The sequence below is a fragment of the Gopherus flavomarginatus genome, chromosome 3 (genome assembly GCF_025201925.1).
Source record: "Gopherus flavomarginatus isolate rGopFla2 chromosome 3, rGopFla2.mat.asm, whole genome shotgun sequence".
NCBI lineage: Eukaryota > Metazoa > Chordata > Testudines > Testudinidae > Gopherus > Gopherus flavomarginatus.
In genome coordinates this window covers 154,811,555-154,831,789 of record NC_066619.1, presented here as the reverse complement: position 1 = coordinate 154,831,789, position 20,235 = coordinate 154,811,555, and the positions used below count along the sequence as shown (strand labels likewise).

Genomic DNA, 20,235 nt, shown 5'->3' with positions numbered 1-20,235 from the left:
TTGTGTATTTTGCTTTCTAAACAGGTTCTTGCAACTGCACGAAAAAGCACATGCAGCTGCATCCTGAATTCCCACCCAAACCATGCGTGTGCTGTTTCTCAGTTTGTGAGGACCTGGGCATGCTTATTAGTTAGGCTTGTGGTGGTTGTTTTGTGGCAAGACCTCAAGAGAGACACCTGTGTGCTCTTTCTGCAGACTTTACTCAAATGTTGATTGCTCCCACTTGGAAACTTTTGCTTCATTCTTGCCCCCTGCTCAGCTTTTTGGCAATGGATGATTGAATGACTCTGGTCCTGGTTCCTTTATGGGAGAGGTGGATCCTGTTTCTCCTGAGCACCTGAGTTTCTTTTTCCTTTCCCTGTCTGGTTGGCAGGCTCAGCCTAAGAACCTAGCAGCAGGCCTGTGGGCTCCAGGCAAGGCCCCAACCCTACTTGCTCTCTCATCCCAGCCCCAGCGAGATCAATCACAGCCACGTCGCTCAGGCTTCCTCACAGAGGCTATGCTTTTTCCTTCAAACTGTGAAATCTGTGATGGCCATGAAAATCATACAGCCCTGGTTATACCCCCTTGTCTTGCACCAGTTCTTTCCCCTCCCTCCTGTTTATGGCCTTAAACTATTTGTCGAATATTATCATACTGCTTACCCCACCCCTCAGTTGTCATTTAGCAAAGCTCAACATAGTTAACTCTTTAAATCTTTCCTCTAAATCTGTCTCTCCAGCCCCGCATCATTTTTGTTGTTCCTTTCTGAACTCCCTCCAGTCTGTCATTCACGGTCTAGGTGCCCAGAAGTGAACACACACATTCCAGAGGTGGTTTCAGCCACATACAGAGGAAATCTCACCTCCTTGCTCTGGAACTCAATATTTTTGCAGATGCAGCCCAAGATTGGCCTTTCATTTTGCAGCCTTGTCACCCTGCTTTCTGTCACCCCTAAGTCTCCAGCATTACTGGTTCCCAGGATTCTTCTTCCTGTTGAGTGTGTGTGTGTCAGATTTTTTTTCCCAAGATGCATTATTTTGCATTTTTCCAAGATTTCCTACCTTTGACCCTGCCCCTCTGTAGGTCCCTTTTGAATTATCTCTGTCCCCACTGGCGCAGATAACACCTCCCAGTGTAATCTTGTCAATCTGCTGTTCACTCTCAGCATCATCCTGGAGGATGTTAAATAAGCCCTGCCCTAACACTGATCCCTGTGTCACCCCCTAAACATCTCCAAGAAATGCAGACAGCATGTGCCTGCTGCACCATTCCCTAGGATGATGCAGCACACTCCCCACTCCGTGGCTGGCCAGCAACACTTGCCCATGCAGAGAAGAGGGGGCATGCCCTTTTCTCCTCTCCAGCCCCTTTGGGGCAGCTTTTCCAATGGGAGTCCTATGAGGAACAATCCACGTGCTCACCGTAGAGCATATGCTGCGGTTGTGCTGGGCCTGGCATAGGCTAAGCAAAACTGGGGCGGATTCTTGCATCATCCCCCTTGAATATCTATGCAAAGACCACTCACAATCTGCCCTGCAGTGCTTTTTTAGCTTAATAGTTCCTGTATGGTACAAGGGATGGAATTTGGGCTTGGGGGATGATGATAACCAGGATCACTCTTCTTTGAAACTCAGTCTTACATTTGTTGTCCTCCAGCTCCACATTGTCTAACACATTGCAGTTAACTTTTCTGCTTTGCCATTTTGTATTTCAGAGTTCTGAAGAGGAAAGGGCTCCACTCATCAGGACATCCTAATCTTCATTTTTTTCCCCTTCCCATGTGAGCTTGGTGAATAAACTATGCAAATTGATCTAATACCGGACACTACCCGGCATTCAGCGCCATCTAAAAACCCATCATGCTAATTATAATTATTTGTAGTACAGAGATGGAAAAAACTAAAATGCTAGTGAATGAGGAAGCTGTTCTCAGCTGCTAAGTAAGTTTTAAAACCAGATATTAAAGTGACTTGAGATCCTGCTTTATTAACTAGTGTTTAATATTCCCAGTGCTGTTGAAAGCCATAAAAGCTAAGAACCACTATATCAGTGAGAGTATAATACCCTGATTCATGTATTAGAATTACGTGGGGTAAACTTTGTAATGTGGGCTCCAAAGTCCCTTTTGAAAATGGAACTTAGGCATGTTTGAAAATACTGTCCTGGGTCTAACTTTGTCTTCTGTGTAGAGTACACTTGGCTTCTTATTAACAGAGTGTAAATGGATCGTTTTACTAGTTACCCATCATGCCTTTCACCTCCAAAATTGTTTTGTGAATCTAAGCCAAAATGGTAAGTGAGGCCTATTTAATCACATCTAGTTTTCAGTTAAGAAGCCAAGTACTTCATAGCACATTTTCGTATAGCACCTTGATATGTCCCAGTATTGTTTGAAATCCCATTGTGTGGTATTAATACAATGCCCTGGCAAGTTTTTAATTTTTAATTATTTTTTACACTGGAATACAAAGGGTTGGTTAGCTGAGGGTACAATAGAGCGTTCTCCTTTTTCCTGTGTCAGTGTCTCACAAATATCTATTCTGTAAGCACTGTACAGGCAGACACTGCAAGGGTATTTGTAATTGCATTAAACATTTAGGAAACCTACAGACCTTGTGTATTGCGGAATGTTTGGAACATAAAGGAAAGCAGCATAAATGGTTTTTTTTAAATACTGGTAGTTTAAAATATCATAAGGTACCTGTTTTCTCTGTGAGGAAGAGCATTCTCACAAATATATTTCCATCAAATAAAGTCAGTGAAAAATGGAGACATACTTTGACTGACTGAACACTCCCGTGTAGGATGTTAGCCTATCAATTGTTCAGCAATCCAGACCATTTTGGGCTGTCCCAGTCAGAAAAGTTCTACTATTATTATTTATTATCTGTATTACTGTAGCACCAAGGAGCCCAAGTCCTGCCAGAGCCCCACTGTGCTGTGGTCTGTAGATTTGTACCAGTTACAGAAAGCTAAAGATACTGGCATTTCACCAGGCTGACTTCCTCAGCCGACTGGCTCCTCTCCTGTGCAAGCCAAAACCAACCAAATAATAATCATCCAAATTCAGGCATCTGCTGCGCTGCCTGGCTGAAGATAAGGGCTCCTGTACATAATGGAAATCCCAACCCATTGTGATCTGCAAGTGTGTTCCCAATGAGTGAGAGACTCAGGCTAGCCAACGACAGCCATTCATCTCAAGGGATTTGCTCTGCAGGAAAATCTCCATTTAACCTCATGAGAGGAAACTGTCCAGCCCTCATCTGCCCTGTGATTGGCCAGGGTGAAAATAATGCCATGTGAAAACCCTTTTGGATGAGGGGCTTTGGAACTCTGCCCTACCTTTACCCCGAATGTTGTTCTGCGGGAGGGGAGACTCCTCCTTTGCCACTTACGTAGATTCCAGTTGCAGATACCCTCTTCTCCATCACCCCAGTCTTTGAGTCTCAGGAGCCCTTTATTTCTTTCCTTGGCTGACCTCTGGAATCAACCTGCCAGCTAAGGAAAAGCCCAATAGCTTTGGCCCAGGGTCCCTTTTAAATTCTTCCTTATATTCAGAAAGGGGCAGCTACAGAATGCCCAGTGCTGCTGGTAAAAGGCTACATCCCTCTCAGATTAAGGGCCAGCTTTCCTTAGCTGGGGAAACTGAGTCAGTAGCTGTAGAGCGTGTGTTCTGCGAGTGAGCCATTTGCCTTTTGCAGTACATTATGCTAAATCAGGAACTCCAGGATCATCTTTCTGTCTCAGTCTTTATGTTGTACAGGTCAGATCATTGTATGAATCTAGCACCTTGTGTAAAAGAGCTACCTGTGCACAACAACAGTAACCTACAAATCATCTAAAAAACCTCAGGTATTTTCTGAGGAAGTCATTTTGAAAGCATTATTCCTGATAAAACAACAAGGCCTCACAGGGTGAAATTCATCCTAGCGCAGAGGACCAGCAGAGAGACTACGCACTGTTTAAGCCCTGCTGCAAAATACCAGTCCTCATTCCACTGTCCAGACCAAGCAGTCGTGGACTCAGCTGAGAAGTCAGGAACAGGTTTTGTCCCAAGGATCCTCTGCACTGGGGTGAATTTAATCCCAACATATCCATTTTAAAATGTTACATTCTGCTTATTGGGTCAGATCCTCAGCTGATGTAAATCAATGGAGTGCCATCAAAGTCAGTGATACTGTGCCAATTTACACCTATTCAGGATCTGGCTCATTATTCCTGTCCGTTTATTGATTGATTTAGCTGAACTCTTCAAATGTCTGAATGACTGTGTCTAGATGTTTGTGTATATGCTACAGCAGATTAAGCTGCTTCTTGGTTTTGTTACTTCATTGCTCCAATGTTTCCATTCTCTATCTTGCCCTGAAGAATTTCCCCCCAAGGAACATCTGTTTCTTAAATCTCCACTAGACCATAGGGAAGAGGTCTTATCTGTCTAATATAGAGGAAAGGTGGTTATTTTAATAATAAATGTTTCCATTTTATTTTTTGCATGCTGCTGCTGTTACGTCCATTCCTGTACAGTTGTCCTGTTTCGCTGCGCCTTCTAATTTCCAATGTGCAGTTGGAAATCTGTTAAATGTCGTGCAAAGTGACTTTCATCAGGTTTTAAAACACGTGCATGTCCGTTAGAGGTGAGCACTGTGGGCAAAATGCCAACAGAATCACATTCAGTTGTACTTTATAGACACAGGCTTTTAGTCCATGGAACATCAAATTCTTTCTGGAACTTCTCAGCTACTAACTCACATGTAAGAATTATAGTATAGTCTGTGTTACAAGCGGGATGTTCCAAAACTGTCAGCAGTGGCCTAACGCTGCTCCCACTGTCGTCAGTGGGAGCAGGCGTAGGCCATCATCAAACACATTTTAAAATCCTGTATTTTACAGATATAAATAGACGCATAGATATTAAGCAGTTTGGAGAAGGGTGTGTGCATTTCTATGTAAGGCAAAAGCAAAAATGACTACAGAGTTAAAAGCTAAACTCCATTCAAGCAGGATGCATGATAAAATTTTAGTGTGTGTTTGTTTTATTTCCTTTTAGTTTTGTGAAACCGGTACATTGCAGTTTGATGCCTCTTAATGGAGCATTCCACCTCTCTCAATCCAGCACATACAAAAAGTCAAATATACCCGTGGGAGAGCCATTTTATGGGATGCCAGACCTCCCAACTGTGTTTTATAAAGGGTTATTGATGATCAGTATATTTGATATGCAGGGGCAGTTATCCTTGACAGGCCTGTGCATTGTTTCTTTGTAAACTGCCCTGGGTACCTTAAAAATCCAGAATCCCATTTGTTCATCTTTCTCAGCTGTTAACTTGTAAAGAAACCCTACAAAGAATATCATTCTCCTCTGGATGTATGCATGCAACTCACAATAGCAGCTAATTAACACTGAAAGGCAGCACGGTCTAGTGATTAGAGTCCAAGGCTGGTTGTCAGGAGACCAGAGTTGTAATTTGTACAGTTATTAACATTTACCTATATATATATATATATACACCATCCAGAGGTGGTGTGAGGATGAATTAATATTTGTAAAGTGCCATGGGTTTGATCCTTCAAAGGACAGTTTACTTCACTGTGAGTGAGACGCTCAGTATCTTGCAGGAGTGCTAACACTGTATGATAGTTCCTTATACCATGACAGTTCCTTATATACCTATTAAGAATTACTTGTGCCTGCATCCAGGGAAGATTATCCATCTACAATCCTTCTGTTCAGCTGTTCTGTAAAGCATTGTTTGTTTCACACAGTGGAAGTGATTCCAGGCAGCGTTAGATACTTTTTTAATTATTGAAGACTCACAGGAGATAATTGTCAACTGTTGTTTGTTGATGGGTTTTGTATTTGTTTTCCTGAGGCTGACTGTTGAAGAGGAGATACTCATAGCAATGATCAGTATGTTTGCACACTTGATTCACTTTCTGTGACTCTAGCAATTTTTGTTTCCACTATTAATGCAGATCAAGTGTTGCATTAATAAAAGTTAATGTTTCTATACAAAGTGTGATGAACTTGGTGTTTTCTTTCACTATACAGCTTCTGGGTTTATGTCTGAGTATATCTGGTGCCTTTTGAAAGAAAACAGTTCATAGCCAATATTTTCAAACCTAGCTTTTGGCTCTGGAATCCATATTTAGGCACCTAAAAAGTGACCTTGTTTTCAAAAGTGATCAGCACCAGCAGCTCCCGCTGACATCAATGGGAGTAGTGGACACTCGCCACTTTGAAAAGTCAGGACACTGATTTAGGTGCCTGAATATGGATTTAGGAACCTAACTGTAGGCACCTCAGGGGGGTTGTTGCAGGAGTGCTCAGCATTGGTCTAACTCTGCTCTCATTTTGAAGTCAAAACAGCCCTTAACTCTAATGGGAGAAGAGTCGGGATGGCACTGAAAGAGAAAAGTAAAGCTGCTTGTATCTCAGTGGAATGTGGCTGAGAGACATTTATTACACCCAGAGAGTTGGGATTGTAAAATAAGGATTATGTAAATTTCCAGGGAGGTGCTGTGATTTAGAATATCGATACCTTTGCTCATAGTTTCTCACTGTCTTGTTCCATAGAGAGGCAGGTTCACAAAGAGCAATACAGTGAGTTGGATGTCTTTAGTTAGGGGGAATCACCAGACACAAGAGCCTAATGTTTAAAAATGTGTCCACTGATTTTGGGTGCCTCATTATTTGGTACCCAACTTGAGATGCCTGGGGGCACCATTTCAAAGATACTGAGCCCCCACCATTGCAGCTGACCTCAATGGGGCTGCTGATGCTTGGCACCTCTGAAAAATAGGTTGTAAGTGGCTCAAGCTGGATACCCAAAAATTGAGGGTACTCAAATTAGTGAACACTTATGAAAATGTTGACTTTCATCTGCTCTTTATTGAGTTATGGCTACACACTGGTGATTTGGGATGCTGCTCAGAGGGAAGTGAACCCCACTTCTCCCCCACACCTGTATAGCTGGAGCATATATTCCAGTGAGGCCTAGTAAGTGTGTGGAGCAGTATGTGGGATCTGGGGCTAGAAGACAAATAAGTAATTGCCCTTGCATCATGCCTTTCTTTGAAAAACCACAGTAAATGCCTTCTGAATATAGGACTCCAGAGAAGTTGGTACCATTTTCTGTCCAGAAGTGGGTGAAAAATAACCATTTTGTATGGAGAACTATTTCAACTGCAAGAGAGTTTTTAGGGAGTTACCAAGGACCTGATTTATAGTCCTTGTGTACCCAAATCTCATATTCTGTGCAGTAGGAGCTGTGGATCCTCAAGGAAAAGAGGATCAGGCTGCAAATGGTGACCTGTTTGGTGTGGAAATTTCAGTAGAAAAGGTACAGTAAGTTTCCAGTATAGATTTGCCCATGGGCCTGATTCCCATCTCTGGTAGAGTCAGTGGAGTTATCCCAGCATAAAGCTGGTGACAGTGAAAGGAGGGTCTAGCTGAATGGCCTAAATTACGATGGGTTAAGCTGGGGTGACCCCAGTGACTACAATAGGGTTGCTCTGATGTAAAAGTGGAATTTGGCCCATCATCCTTTACCTGGCCTCATGGGACAGGTGTTAATCTAGGGTTAGGTAAAAATTATTTTAACGACTTGTGACCCCGTTGCAGGTTTCTTTTTAACGGCCGAACATGTGATGGCATGTCTGTGGAAGGCAGTAACCCTGCTGGCTCCCTTGTAGTTTTAAATTTGTAACCCTATCCAACGATTAAGCACAAAGCTGACTGAAAAGCAAGGGCCAGGTGGCCGTCAGTGGCGGGGTGTGGGTCTCTGTATAACATGCAATGGGACAGCGTGGGGGAACTGTCCTGCAGGTGAGGAGTTGTTCACCCGTCCACTACACCCTGTGGAGAAGCAGGGTGAAGTCCATCCCATGCACTCGTTGACATCAATGGAAGCTAGGTGCCTACACACCTTTGGGGATCTGGGCTCACCTTGCTGGCTAGCCACACCAGGCCCCCCTGCCCACGCTTGCAGCACAGCCAGCAATGGAACCCAGGAGTCCTGGCTCCAGCCCACTGCTCTAACCACTCTGCCAGTTGCCACAAGAGCGCACCTCCCCCTCCTAGGCCACATGGTATTGCCCTGAGTCCGTAATTTGCACCCTCCCCCCTCCATTAGCCTGATTGGTATGTTCCACAGCTAATGTTCTCTCACCACCCTCCCCCTCAATCCCAGCTCCGCTTCTGAGAGGCGCGCGACACCAATACGTCACCGCTAAGGCGTAGCCGAGCGCGAGGCCCGCCGTGGCACGTGATCCACCCATCTGTTTTGGAGGTAGGGTCTGGGCACTCCTGCGGGTGACAAAAAACGAGCATTTTATTACGTCATCATTCAGCGCCACCCTGTGAGTTCAGGCGGTGGTTGCTGGGGCTATTAATGTTTCCGGGAGCAGGGCCGTTACCCGGAACTGTTCCCCTTGGGGTGACCGTTTCCAGCCGGGCCTGGCGGCGGTGGCTACACTCCGCCAACCGCGCCGCCTCATGGCCTTCAACTTCGGGGCAGCCGCCGGCGCCGCCGCCGCTAATCCGACAGGTCAGTGCGGGGCGGCTGTGGAGACCGGCCGCGAGGGGGTGGCGGGGCAGGGGCTGTGCCCGCTCCTTGGCGCTCGCCCTAGCAACCGGAGCGGCGCCTCCCCAGCGCCGGGACTGGGCGGGGCGGGTGGCGGTGTCTCGTCGGGATGGGAGCTGGGCCGGGTCCGGCCCCTCCCTGGGACACCGCAGCCTTCCTGGGGAGCCGCCGGCCGGGCGCCTGCCCGAGCCTTGGCTCTTCCCCTCCGTCCCGATGCATTAACACCGAGCCGGGCGCCTTGGGCTGCGTACCCGCGGCGGTGGGTTCGCGCCCGTCCTGTGAGCTGCTGCGGCCCCGCGGGCACCCCCCGTGCTCATTGCCCCCAGCGCTCCAGGCGCTGCGCTGTTTCTGCACAGGACATGCCCCTCGTACATCTTTAGACAGTTGAAATGACTTGTGAGGCCCAGGTAAATTTTCGTAGCCTTCCCTCCAGAGTCCTTGCAAGCTGCTTCTGCAGATAGTGTCACATTATGGTATGTTCTTTTCTCAGTAGAGCCCGGTGGAGGTTCATGACCTCTGCAGTAAAGGGGGTCACGAATGTCTGAGCAGTGTGTGTTTACACACACACAAACACACACACACACACACACACACACACACACCAGGGCTTGTCTTGAATAGAAAATTTTAATGTGATTATGAAAAGTTTAATTATGATTAGCTGAGATGAGGATGTACATGATGTGTACTAGTTGGCACTGATTAGTCAGTCATGATAATTATCAGGTAATTCAAGTATTCACAAAAGTCTTCATGTTCAGCCACAATAGTTTTATTTATTTAAAGAGACATCCCTAGATAGCTTATGATTTGTGTGACATTTTCTAGGGTGTGGGGAAAAGGAAAGGCTACATCCAACTTGAAATCAGAGGAGGGGAGTGTTCCTTTTAAGCTTTGTAAGTGTGTTTGTGGCTTGTCTAGATATATATCTATTTGTGAACTAGGCTCCAAAGCTTTAAGAGGTTGTGCTAAAAGGCAAATCATTTCCGGCCCCTTCAGAGCATTTAGACTTGTAATACTTTGTCTGCCCTGGTATTTATCCTCACTGCAGAGGTAACTCAGGCTCTTACTTGAGTGATGCCCTAGTCTGGCTCCCATGCACAAAAACCTCTTGCCTGACTGGTGGTGGTGTTTACACCCAGGCTGGTTAGCTGGCCAGCTGGTCTAGGGTACAGGCTAAAATCTGAGTGCTCCTTACACTCAGGCTGGTAATCCACCCATACTGCAGTGTAGATACAAGCTAAAACTCTCAGGTGCTGATAATTCTCTAATGCCTTCCCAAAAATCCTTCTGTGTGCACAGAAACACAAACGGTTTCTCCCACAGTTCATTGAGAGAGAATCCTAGAATGATTCATCTTATTGCAGTATTAAGAACGTTGGGATATAACCACAAAAGTCCTAGTGCGTATAGTACCAGTGTGGACATGGTATGGTGCCCCACTTGAATATGGCTTTGCATTGTGCCACTCACACCCAAGTGCTGATCACCCAAATTAACTCTGCAGTGAAGACATACCCCTGGAAAGTTGTACTGCTTTAGCTATACTGGTTGTACTAGTATAGTTAAAATGCTACAACTCCCCTAGTGGACTCTGTTACATTTGTGTACATGTGCTTTTTATGTGTAAAGCTTTTCCTATATGGGAGAGGGAATAACTAAACCAGCATGTCACTTGTATACTGATATAACTGCATCCATGCTAGGAGTTGTACTGGTATAACTATAGCAGAAAAAATCATGCCTCTGACTGACATAGTTACATGACTGGAACTTTCATGTATAGATTAGGCATAAGTGTGGAGGGGAGAGAAGTCTTACAAAGCTAAAGCATAAATAAAAAAAGTGTATCCGCTAACAGCATAGGTTAAATAGCAGAAAGCTTTGGATTACTCTGTTTGTGTTAAATGAATGAATCTCATTTGAAATGAAATAACTTCTCTCCTCTATGCTTTTAATTTAACTATTTCTATTTTTCTTGTCCCTGGCTATGGAAAACTTTTTTTTTTTTTTTTTCCTTCAAACTAATGCTGCCTGCTCTCTTTCTGCTTCCCACCTGTTAGGATTTGGTGGGCTTGAGACTGCAAACTCCACTGCCAGTGGGTTTAATTTTGGGGGTTTCGGATTAACTGCCAATCCTGCAGTGAATTTTAATATTGGAAATTTCGGTGTGTCCACTACCTCAGCGCCACCATTCAATTTTGGTAACAGTCTGGCAAGTGCAGGTAGATAACACACACACTTGTTTGTAGTGAATGTTGATAGCAGGGGTCCAAGAATTCTTTTCAGATCTCTGGTATCTAAGTATAAAAAACTACTTAATACCTTTTGTATAGACCAAATTTAGAGAACAAAGCTTTTAATAACTTGTAGCAAAATCTCTAAATATGACTTTAAAAACATGAAATAGCTGTTGAAAGAAAATTACTTGGTCTGTCAAATGCACATTTTCTCTAAAAACAAAATAAACCATGGTGTCCTGCCAGTCTAAATCTAAGTCTTGATTATTTAGCAAACTGTAATCTCAATTCTTTGTTCAGATATTGGTAATACTGAATAATTACAGTAAATCTGTAAAGCCACATTTCCTTACTTTAGATTCTTGGACTACTGTAGTCATGTTTTTCATCTTTCCTAAGTCTCTTCATTGGACTTCAGTTGGTTATCATGAACCCACCACACTTAACTAGTTTCTGTGGAGAAACAAATTGTATACGATCAGCACAAAATCAGTAGCCCTTGCTTTTTGTCTCTGTTCAAGTACTGTTGTTGATCTGCTGAAATGATGCACAGATGCAGGGTTGTCTTTAAAAGATGCTCTAGCTTTTTTGTTCTTCCTAATGTGGACACTGGTTATTTTTGAAGGGAATTGGCAATCCAGCGTAAATTAGTCAATTGAGTAATCACATTGATTTATTTTAAATTTAGTCTTTTTTTATGTGAAAATATTTGTGCCTTATATGGGGTATACATGTTTCCATTTATGTAGGTTTAGCCTCGCAATCTTGTTCTTGCAGCTGCTCGTATAGGAATTATATGCATTCCACAGTCTGACCATTTTTTTGTATTTTAGCACCCATGTCACTTTCATGCACCTGATGAATAATGTAAATCTTGTTTAACTGATTTTACTCTGGTACAAATTCTAATTAATTGCCTTTTTCCTAATGGATATGAGCTAAATTAAAACCAAACCTGAGATGCATGTTTTCATTGTATTAACAGTTTAATACTACAATTATCACTGGAAACCTTTTTCATCCAGCTGCATAAAGCTGATGCTCTGAAGGAGTGAAAATCAAGTTGGGTTGAAAATTAAGTCTGGTTTGAGATTCATTCTGTGTCACAGGGATGGTAAATCTAATAGATTTACAAATCATTATTTGTTTTGATTCAGATGTAAACTGTATTTTGATAAACTGGCATGTCCATTGCCAATGACTATATCCATTTGTTGAATCATGTACACTATACTGTTTGATATTTCTATATACAGCTCTTGCTGATTGAATATAATTTTGCAATTTTAACTAAGATTTTATAACTTTGCCACTCATAACTGCTTTCCTGTCATACATAACATGCCATTTCAAGCTGTTCCGTTACGTTAAGTTTAAAAAAAAAATTATTACATGTAACTTACAAATGGCTTTACAACAGCTGGTCTACATAGTGGACTCTTTTTAGCTGAGGTCTTTGAGTTGCTGTCATTCCTGCTCCATATGTGTATAAGAGGCCCCTGGGGGAGACTAATCAGTTTGGGCTATGATTCCATTGTTTTCATCTGACCTATATGATATTGTGTCTTTGCTTTTCTGCTGCCTGGCCAAGTTCAGGAGTAGGATCAGAGTGGACTGATAATCCGTTTTGCTGAGTTAAAAAAGGATCTAAAAGGTATAATGGGATGGCTTCTTTTGGCTCTGTTCAGGGAGAATTTCTATCTTTTGTCCACGAGTACATTTTAGAATTGCTTTTTGACCTCTTAATGCCCCAGGAGACCCAAGGCTTGTCAGTGGAATGAAGTGTATACTTCATCTTTTGTTCACTAATAAGGTGATGGTTACTTTCACACATGTCTGGATCAGGAATATGTGCCTGAGCAATTTTAGATTGGATTATTGCAATGCATACCACACAGAGTTACCCCTGAAAGCCTATTGATGTTTGCAGCTGGTGCAAAACACCGCTGCTTGCCTGCTCAGAACAGTAGCTATAAGGAGCTGCTTAGCCTCTTTTTGGATAAATGCACTGGATATGCTGCTCCGCCATCTGGTCCTCTTCTCCCTGTGCTTCTCTAGGCATACTACCTTGGTACCAGGACATGATTCTGCCGTTGGTGACTCCCGACTCCCTGGGGGACGGTTCCTGTTTTTTCTACTGTGTAGCAGAGGCCTCTAGTAAAGGCATCTAGTCTGGGTTCTTCATGTTTCCAGCTGCTTTTACAGACTCTCTTCATGAAGAGCCTGAACACCTGTAGAAGCAGCAGGAAATAGAGGGGATCCAGCACCATATGACTAGCCAGCTATTCATAAACCCCAGTTTGGGAACTGCTGACTTAAATTTTTAGCTAATAAAAGTAAAACCTCAAGCATGTTTGCTGGACTTCATACAGCCAGTGAATCTTGGAGGATGCAGGTGTTGCTGGCTCTTACAGATGCAGAGTAAGGACCATCCCAAACAGAGTGTGTTACAGTAGTGTACAGGGGGGATCACAAAGGCATGGATTACCACTGTGAAATCCACACCCAGAAGGAAAGTTTGCAGTTTCCAAATATTTCAGAGATGGAAGAGGACCACTCTTTGTTGTTGATAAAAGATTGTGGGCTTATGTTTAGCTGGTTAAGAGTAATGATTCAAGGTGCCTCGGATTAATGTTGTGGTAAAGGCACCCATTGCATATATGAAATCCTGACAGCCCTTCATCTTTTGGCAATAACTCAATCTTACGCAGTCAAGTCTTTTAAAGTACTGCCTTGTATTTGTTCTGCTGTTTTGGCCAGGCAGTGAGATGGCACAGTTGGCGTAAGAGACTTGAAGAGATTGTATTATAAAATTAGGGGTGCTCTCAATTTACTGAGGACACTTCAGCCCATGCTTCTGAACTGAGATATAAATATCTTACATACACCTCTACCTCGATACAACGCTGTCCTTGGGAGCCAAAAAAATCTTGCCGTGTTATATTGAACTTGCTTTGATCCACCGGAGTGCGCACCCTCCCCCCCTCCGAGCAATGCTTTACTGCATTATATCTGAATTTGTGTTATATCGGGTGGCGTTATATCGAGGTAGCGGTGTATTTACATGTTAGAGGTTCTTCTGTATGGCCCCTTGACTGTTCCTCTCAAGAACCGAGCACTTCCCTTTGCATTGTAAAGTATTCTGACAAATCCATCCTCCTAACAACCTGTGTGCCACGCTGTGGACCTGATCCTGAAAACTGATCCACACAGGGAGACCCCTTCATCCATGGAAGTCAGTGGAATTCCACAGGAGTCTACCCCCTAAATCTTTTTGCAGGATGGGACACAGAATGTCATCCTTCTGCTGGCATGAGGGACACTGGCTTTGCCACATGTTCCAGGATTTTACTCCATCTTTACTGTCTGTGTTCTTGCTCATATGCAACCATTGTATGTAAGATGCTTAGTTCTACCCAAGTGTCTGTAGTTCTTATTTATATTTTTAATGATCCTGTATATTAAAAATGTACCACCCCGTCCCACAAAAATCCAGTTATTCTACTCTAGAGAATTAATGTGACAAAAGTTAGTACTAGCTATAATCTTCTGTAGATGGGGAGAGCACATCTGGCACTGAGCAACTTCAGTTAACTAAAGCCTAAGTGGGTGGAGGGGGGGGGCTTGTTTGTTTGTTTTTTTCAATATCCATGGCTCACTTGTCACAAGATAAAGATGTATTGCCTCTTGTCTCCACTTTCTCTCCTGTTTACTTTATTGTTAAAGTAAATAACTGATCAGAAAAACTTGGTTGTGCCATAACACATTCATCTGTCAGCATCTCCCTTCATAAAACTCATTGTGTTGGAGTGTGCAGTTTATCATGATCTACAAGAGATTGAACCATGTGGCAAAGCCACCTTGTTTTTTTTGTACAATTTATTTTACTAGGTGCATTTGGAGGATTTGGGACAACTACCACCGCTCCTGGATCAGCATTTAGCTTTTCTGCTCCTACCAACACAGGCACTGGTGAGCTACCATCATCCTGATTTAGAATTAAACTTAAAACTTCTACAAGACTGATGCTATCTGTTTTTGCTTTTCATATGTAAATCTTCTGTTAATCTTTGATTTTCTCCCCTCCTCTAAGGACTGTTTGGTGCTACCCAAAACAAAGGTTTTGGATTTGGTACTGGTTTTGGTGGAGCAGGAACTGGTACTGGCCTAGGTACTGGTTTAGGAACTGGGTTAGGCTTTGGAGGATTCAGTACCCAACAGCAGCAGCCCAGTAAGTACAAAGACTTATGTTTCTTTTAAAAGCTAATATTAGTAAGCAAAATGTCTCTTGTTCATCACTCCTGAGTAATCAAAATATTAGTATGAGTTTACTTGAGTAATGGACAAATAATAGAAAATTCTAGCAACTTAATATATTAAGCTGCTTTTTTGTGTCCCCAGAACCATCAGTGAAGAGTTTACAGATCTCTGCACCCTTCATAGTTTAAGCTAGGAGTTCTCAGACTGGGGATTGGGACCCCTTGAGGGGTCATGAGGTTATTACATGGGGGGTCGTGAGCTGTCAGCCTCCACCCCAAACCCCACTTTGCCTCCAACATTTATAATGGTGTTTAATTTATAAGGGGGGGGGGTCACACTCAGAGGTTTGCTATGTGAAAGGGGTCACCAGTACAAAAGTTTGAGAAGCCTTTTATACAGAGCACCAGAGCCTGAAGAGGGGGATGAGGCAACTAAACCTCACTCAGCACTAAATTCACCCCCAAGTCTCACTATTGATTGCTCTGTTGTGGAAGAAAAAGACCAAGTAGCCTGGACATTTTAATGTAAATGCTTAAAAATTCACCATTTGGCAGGCTCCACATTTCAAGTGCCTCTTGCTCAAATTGCTACAGGTTGCTGCATGAGAGCAAAAAACTTTGGCACGTTCCCAGTAATTTCAAAATGTACTAGTAAAGTGTCCATCCCCTTGGACCAAAGAAAGAGATGGATGCCGTTCCTTTTGAGTTATCTGCTACTTATCTTGCTGATGCTGTTCACTGTCTGTCTACTACAAGGGATTTCATGGAATAGATGGAGGAGCAAGGGTTCTACAGAGCATCCTGGAGGTTTTTCCTTTTGCAGTTAGAGGCGTAAAATAGTAACGGTTGAACAGTTAACTGGTAAGCATTAGTCTTCCCAGTTAACCCATCCTAACCCTTAACCCCCAGCCCTGTGGGTGGGCCCCTCTCTCTTTATTTGGTTAACTGGCTAAATGATATAGTTTTAATTGGTTAACTTTTAAACAATATTTACATTTCCTATTTGCCACATAATACCCAGGTACCTTCACAACATGCCTCAGGATGGCCTTTGCTGTTCTGTTGGCAGTGTAGCCATCCTTATTGTTTTCTGTAGAGCAAGCGAAATCCTGCAGTAAGGTAGTTCTTTTCCAAGTTTAATATTGCCCTTCCTTTCCAAGAGGCATATCTTTGGGAATAGCCTAGATCAGGGCATGTGTGAGAGTGAGAATGTCTTATCCAAGGGTCTCTGTAGACCAAACAGAAATTTCAGCTCCTTTTTCTTTATCTACAGAACATGTAGGTTAAATTCCAGTGGAACTTGGCCTTTCATGCCTCATTTGAAAGAGACCGAGAGAACCAGGCCAAACTCTTTGAGATATTGCTATGCCATTCCCTAAAGGATTGGCCCATAGCAAGAGACTGGCAGTTCCTGGCTGCGTGGAGCTGAACATAGCTCGCTTTTTGTAGTGACTTTATAAACTGAATTCTTTTCCTCCCCTGCCTCCTGAAGCAGTCACATCCCATCCTCCTTCCGTTCCTGTAAAGGAGGAATCCGTTTAGAGCATCATCAACTGTCAATTTCAAATTCAGGCAGTGTTCCCTTTTGACCGCAGCTTAAAAGGTTTACAAAAGTCTGTTCCGTTTACTTTTTGGTCTCCAAGAAGTCCAGGATGATCCAGCAGATTCTGGATAGTGGAGCATAAATGTATCAAAAAGGAATCCAGCACATTAGTGATCATTGCTGTCAGTCCAGGAGACTTCTGAGCATCTTGGTTATAGCATACATATCTCCATAGCCCCATTATAGCAGCCCTCAGAAATACCTGTGCTTCACCTTGGGATCTCCATTTATCATACTGGTCCCTTCTTTTGGTTTAGCATTGGCACCAAGGATCTTTACAAAGTTGATGGTGGCAGTGACAGCATCATGAGAAAGGAAGGAATTGTTGACACATTTGGTTAAAAGAAAAATCAATACACCTCTACCCCGATATAGTGCTGTCCTCGGGAGCCAAAAAATCTTATTGTGTTATAGGTGAAACCGTGTTACATCAAACTTGCTTTGATCCGCCAGAGTGTGCAGTGCCTCCTCCCCCCAAGCACTGCTTTACTGTGTTATATCCAAATTCATGTTGTATCAGGTCACGTTATATCGGGGTAGAGGTACATAAGAATAGATCTGGGATCTGCTGACTGCTTTACAATATTGCTGTCACAATAACAGATGTACCTTTCAGATTTTAAAGCATCCAAGAATGTTTATCCAATAACATCCCTCAAATGGGTACATTTAGACACCTCTTTTAAAAAGTGTGTCTCTCTGTAATTGAATGTCGGACAATTCTATCAGAACTTTTAAGAAGGTGGGGGGGGGTGTATAATGTCATTCAAAAAATCAAATTTTGTGTTGCTTATTTACCCACAGACTTCTTGGTATTCCCCTGACAAATGCATAAGAAATTCTAGTGTGGTGTGCCTTAATCAATTAATCTTTCTTTCTTCCTCAAGAACTGAGTTTTCTGTATCTGATTTTAGCATTAGGTGGCTTGTTCAGTCAGCCCACGCAGGCACCTTCCCAGTCCAACCAGCTGATAAACACAGCCAGTGCTCTTTCTGCTCCCACACTCTTGGGAGATGAGCGAGATGCTATTTTGGCAAAGTGGAACCAGTTGCAAGCCTTCTGGGGGGCAGGCAAAGGATATTTTAACAGCAACATTGCTCCAGTGGAGTTCACGCAGGAAAACCCATTTTGCAGATTTAAGGTATGATATTTCTGGTATTTATCTGAATTCTTATTCTGAGACCATTTGCAGTCTTCTGTTTTAATCCTAAATGCATCATGGAAGTTGCTTAGAATTAGCAATAGCTAAACTATGTAACATCATATGTTCTTCAAGGTAATGTGTCCCATTCTGATATGCATGAGATAAAGCTCTGAGTGGTGTGCTTGCTGAAAATCTAGGCCCTGCTGAAGGGGGTGAGAGAGCTCAGTGGTTTGAGCATTGTCTTGCTAAACCCAAGCTTGTGAGTTCAGTCCTCGAGGGGGCCACTTAGGGATCTGGGGCAAAATCAGTACTTGGTCCTGCTAGTGAAGGCATGGGGCTGGACTCAATGACATTTCAGGGTCCCTTCCAGTTCTGTGAGAGAGGTATATCTCCATATATTACAAATGACATGCATGCTCATGTGAGCAATAAAACAGATTAAAATATTCCAGGATAGTGTTAGGAGAATTAAGGTTACTAACCATCCAAGATGAGCACTAATCCATTAGAAATGCATTTCTTCTGGTGCTAATCACTTAAATATGACACTTAAAATTGTCTTCAAATTAATTTTTAAGCTTTACAGTGGTTCTCAAACTTTCTCTATGTGAAAGGGATCACCAGTACAAGCTTCTGAGTGTGACATGCACGTGCACACACTGATAAATTAAAAATGCTTTTTATATATTTAACACCATTATAAATGCTGGAGGCAAAGCAGGGTTTAGGGTGGAGGCTGAGAGCTCACAAGCGTGCCCCCCCATGTAATAACCTTGTGACCACCTGAGGGGTCCCAGCCCCCAGTTTGAGAACCCTGCTTTAGAAGACCAGGATAATTTTTTTTTGATATCCAGAACAACAAACTTAATGTTGATCTCGGTGTCAACCTCAGCAACAGGAGACTGTTTGTTTTCTAAATTTGGCCTGCACACCATTTTGGTAGCCCATATTCTCTTCTGCATCAGCTAGATTCTGGCCAGCTTATTCTGATTTTAACTCATCTGCTTTTATCCTCAGGAGTCTTTAAGCTGTCCTTATGCCTTGTCCCAGTTTCCAGTTTCCAGTTCTGCTGTGTCAGCAAAGAGTAGAGGGTTCCTCATCCTCCACAGATCTGATGATGCTTACTCTAGCTCAGCCAGAGACCAATTAATAGACATACCAAAGACAGTAGTAAGCCTGGTTTTGTGTATGCATTTGAGATACTTCCCTAAGAGAAGCAATTTTTACTCTGAATGTTAATATAGTTTGTTGCATAATTAACACTTGGTTTAGATATACAAGTTGGAGAATATTACCAACTCTCTAAAACCGAACCTATGTATAGTAAATGCATAAAGGGGTGTAAAACAAGATGGCAGGTATTTGGCTGTCGTCTTAATGCATTTTATGGTGCAGCCTAGTAATAGGAGCTTCTTGTGGGCAACTTGACACTTCTGAACAATCACTTTAATATAGATATCAATTCTAAAAGTTTTACACCCACTTATAAGAGGACTGTTCTTAACAGAGAACTACTAGTGCATTCTGCAAATTGCACAATACACTTCATCTTTCTCGTAAATTTAGCTTTTCATTAATTCTGGAAAGTGCATTTCTGTGCTATGTGTTTAATCTTATTTGTCCTAGGGCCTTGAGTATTGCCCTGGGTTGATTCAGGCTGATGGACTTTTTGTATCCAAATGAAATGGCTTTGAGGGAACTCTTGCTGAATCTTGTTTGACTTCCTCTTCTATGAATGTAGCGTATACGCTGGCACAATAGTTGTAAGTGCAGCCATGCATCCTAGGCTAAAGATCCATTTGTAGCCCCTCCATAAAATTCACTGTCTTTGCTATATTGTATCAGGAATAAAGAGATTTCAATGACTTGCCCCAGTGTGCTAAGAAGCAGTGTATGTGAACCTTAAAACAGTACAACACCTCAGTGCATGAAAACAGTTGCCTTAAAGCAAGTTGGATGATGATCACTAATTCATGACTTTTCAAACTGTCCTGCAGTCTTTGAAAATTACTATTGTTATAGTATGAACAACAGAGTTTCTTTGTGTTGGGATATTGAGTTGCAATAAGATTAAGAATTACACACTTTGGCTGATGCATCTTTATCACAGAAAGGGATAGAGAGGTTTTTAAAAGAAAATAGAGAAGATAAGGTTAGGGTTTTGTGTTTTTTGTTTTTAAATACAAGCATTCAAAACTCCATCATTACACACTGAGATGGAAAAGGAACTGTTGTGGGTGTACTAAAGTTCTCAAATGTTATATCTTGACCTTCAAGATTGTTTTATTTCATTTAAGCCTTACACCTACAGAAGCACTCAATATGTACACCTTGAGTTGTATTCCCCAGTATCTTCCTACTCCAGCCAATACCGCATAGAGTGGAGGTTCCAGAACTCTCCAGCGGTTGGAAGTGATGCACTTGT

The 20,235-nt window shown here is 42.7% G+C and overlaps 2 protein-coding genes across 5 annotated transcripts in view; both read left to right on the top strand.

The window, feature by feature from the left end:
- SCARB2 (scavenger receptor class B member 2) overlaps positions 1–5,996 on the top strand; it is a 35,710-nt gene extending 29,714 nt beyond the window's left edge. For all 3 annotated transcript variants that reach the window (XM_050945163.1, XM_050945164.1, XM_050945166.1), the window contains one exon: positions 1,697–5,996. In XM_050945163.1, the coding sequence (XP_050801120.1) occupies positions 1,697–1,738 (42 nt within the window). In that variant the 3' untranslated portion in view covers positions 1,739–5,996. The remainder of the gene's footprint in view (positions 1–1,696) is intronic.
- Positions 5,997–8,361: 2,365 nt separating this feature from the next.
- Positions 8,362–20,235, top strand: part of NUP54 (nucleoporin 54) — a 29,744-nt gene continuing 17,870 nt past the window's right edge. Inside the window, exons 1-5 of one of the 2 annotated variants that reach the window (XM_050945252.1) lie at positions 8,362–8,528; positions 10,628–10,789; positions 14,696–14,776; positions 14,898–15,035; positions 17,581–17,807. In XM_050945252.1, coding sequence (XP_050801209.1) covers positions 8,477–8,528; positions 10,628–10,789; positions 14,696–14,776; positions 14,898–15,035; positions 17,581–17,807 — 660 coding nt within the window. In that variant the 5' untranslated portion in view covers positions 8,362–8,476. The remainder of the gene's footprint in view (positions 8,529–10,627; positions 10,790–14,695; positions 14,777–14,897; positions 15,036–17,580; positions 17,808–20,235) is intronic. The other variant, XM_050945253.1, reaches the window with a different exon arrangement.